This window comes from Micropterus dolomieu, linkage group LG21 (genome assembly GCF_021292245.1).
Source record: "Micropterus dolomieu isolate WLL.071019.BEF.003 ecotype Adirondacks linkage group LG21, ASM2129224v1, whole genome shotgun sequence".
Classification (NCBI taxonomy): domain Eukaryota; kingdom Metazoa; phylum Chordata; class Actinopteri; order Centrarchiformes; family Centrarchidae; genus Micropterus; species Micropterus dolomieu.
In genome coordinates this window covers 23,837,169-23,840,076 of record NC_060170.1, presented here as the reverse complement: position 1 = coordinate 23,840,076, position 2,908 = coordinate 23,837,169, and the positions used below count along the sequence as shown (strand labels likewise).

Below are 2,908 nucleotides of genomic sequence, written 5' to 3'. Positions count from 1 at the left end.
TTGGCTCCCAAGACACTTCCATTCCTTGTGGGAGGAACTGTGTGCCCCTTGTCCCAAATAACTGCTGGGTCAAGGTCACTTGATGATCTCCGATTCAGTGTTATAGAAATGATTGCATTGACATGGGATGGTCAGGATGCAGCATTCACAAGCCCTTATTTTTTCTGAATGTGTCAAATGGAGGGTGTGGGGGAATCTCTGCTGTCTCCAGAGTACCGATATGTGCACATGCGCTTCAGTGTCAGTATGTTTGTGTTGCTCTCTGTGTGCGTTCCAGCACTTGTAAAAGCATGTTTGAGTGGAAACCAGGGGTGGGTGGTTTGCACATGTACAACAAGACAATTTGCTGCTTAGGCTCTCCAAGCATCACCAATGCATCACTCTGTTCAATCAAAATACTAGGGGGTGGGGTCTTCTGTAGGGGCCAGAGAGCACTGCAGCACCCAACTTGCTGAATGAATCCTAAGAATATCAAAGCATAGCCTACCAGAATATTATCAGCTGTTATTAGGGTACATTCAACCTGACTGTTAAATCTAAACTGTGTTTGTTAAGGATATGACCATGTTAAACACCACCAAGACACAACCTGATATGATACAAACTGATCTATGTAATTCTGTACACAATGTACAAATTATAATAAAGGACTAAGAGGAGGAGCTGGTGGTGCAAAGTCCCCCCCCCAATGAAATTTAACACAGAAGAGCTGCAGCACTGGAATGCTTTACCCTGGCAGTGGGCTGACTGTGCAGCACTAATGTTGGACATTTGCAGGCTTGTCCTATTACTTTAAAAAAAATAAAAATACTGACCGCTGCATGGGGCTGCAGAGTAGCTATTTACTTAGTAGTGCTATACATCTCTTGTTCTGAGGGTTTTCCATTTAGGTTATGTTTGATATTCAAAACTAAATTTGGGACTCACGGTGATAACCTCAAGCACACCATTTTAGAAACTACGATTTGTAGAGTAAAATTTACATTAACTAACCTCAAATCATTAAAGCTCTAAATCACAAGTATCTTCACATATGTAACTGAAAGTTTATTTTTTTTATGGGGGGAGTGGGGGGACACTTATCTGAAACCTGTTTTTCAAACAGTACTGGTGTACCATAGACTTCTCAAAGCATCAGAACAAAAGTGTTTGGTTTTTTTTTTTAAAGTCAAATGAAAATACCTGTCAATTGTTTTGGGAGTCACTCACCTGATCACACTCAACTGGTCTGAAATACATTTGGCATTACACCAGGGACATAAGTTATTTTGTCATGGTAGTTCTGCTCTTATTCTAAGCTGAATGTGAACTCTGGTGCATACCTGCCTGTAGATAAAGCTTCCTACCCTTTTTATTTAGACTCTGTAACCTTTTTTTTTTTAAAGTAAAACTAAATAAACTACTGCAGCTGCTTATTATCTATACTTTTAATAGTTTGTGAAAACCTGATGTGGGCAATCTTTTTATTAACCAGAAATGGAGAATACAGAAAGGTGTTTGAAACTTTCAATAACAATTTTACTTAATTAACAAAACACAAATAGCCATACAGCTTTCATGTTACATGAGTCAGAATTGTTCTTGTCACACAAACTGAGTCACACTCACAAGTAATGTCAAGATCTCACCACTCAATCCACAAGTCTTTTTAGTGTGTGAATGACAAGTTTGACAATAAGAACTCTATAACACCTCGGTCTTCATGTAGTGCTTTGTCCTGTGCGTCACCTGTGGGCTGTTTGGCACACTTGGTGGCCTCTGGTCAAAGTCCCCCATGCACACGGCTATAAAGAAGAGAGTCCCTCCGACAACCAGAGCCAAACCTCCAAACCATCCAGAGAACATCGCCTCTCCATACTCCCAGCGCGGCATCACATCAGGAAAACCCTCATCCCAGAAGTCCACCACAGTTGTGTAGGCCACAAAGGAGACAGGAGCCAGAGTGGTTAGTCCTGAAACCCAGGACAGCACCCCACCGACGATGAGGAACCGTCTCTTCAGGCCAGGCTTCCCTGAACACGTCTCGACCCCCTCCAGTCCTGGAAAGGCAGCCAGCAGAGCTAAACCTCCAGTGCCTATAGACACTGACATGAGCACCCTGGAGATCTGCAAGTCCATTGGCAGTCCCAGGATGGACTCGTAGGCCTTACACTGAATCCCTACCTCCTCAGTGTAGAGGCAGGTGTGCCACAGTCCAGAGAACCAGTTCTCCATCTCGTTCAAGTCAGAGTTCATCGTCTTCCACAGTGGAAGGAAAGTGGTAATCAGAGAAGTGACCAAACCCCCAAACGTCACAAAGACTGCAGTCCTCTGCATAATTTTAGTTGTTAGAAAACCCATCTTCTGCCTCTGTACTCTGTGCTGGGATTTCTGTGCAGGTCTAGGTAACAGGCTGGCAGATCAAGAGTGACTCTGTAGCCCGTCCCACCTGCTGAGGTAGCTGGACCAACCCAGCCAGCCCACTTACTCAGCCTTCTTAATAAAATGCACCTGATAAGTGGGAGATAATCTGGGACTGCGGCATGACAAGACATACTGTTTTGTTGCCGTGTTCAATATCACTGCAGTGAACAATGAACTCTGTTTTGAGATGAAACCAGATATGTCCAGTGGGATTCTGGGTTGTGTGCACAAGTGGACTTAAATTAATGAAATGTGAGCATGCTGAGTGGGGGAGGGGGCGCACACACAAAACTAATTAAAAGCTACTGGTCCATCTTTTAAAAGTTATGATTCAAGATGAATTGTTTTACTGATGTCATTAAACTTATGCATTATTTCAGATAAGACATTTACACTCAGAAAATTAAAGGAGGGACATTTGAATTGCCAAGTGTCTTGTATCTGGACTATGAATGGCACTTTGTGCTCTCTGCAACAGAGACAAAGAGTCTAGTACTTTGTGAAT

General features: G+C 42.9%; 1 protein-coding gene across 1 annotated transcript; it reads right to left on the bottom strand.

Moving 5' to 3' along the window:
* Positions 1 to 1,449: 1,449 nt before the first annotated feature.
* Positions 1,450 to 2,564, bottom strand: cldn26 (claudin 26). The gene has a single exon (XM_046033859.1). It carries the CDS (start codon positions 2,338 to 2,340, stop codon positions 1,684 to 1,686), a length of 657 nt encoding a protein of 218 aa, XP_045889815.1. The 5' UTR covers positions 2,341 to 2,564; the 3' UTR covers positions 1,450 to 1,683.
* Between the last annotated feature and the right edge of the window lie 344 nt (positions 2,565 to 2,908).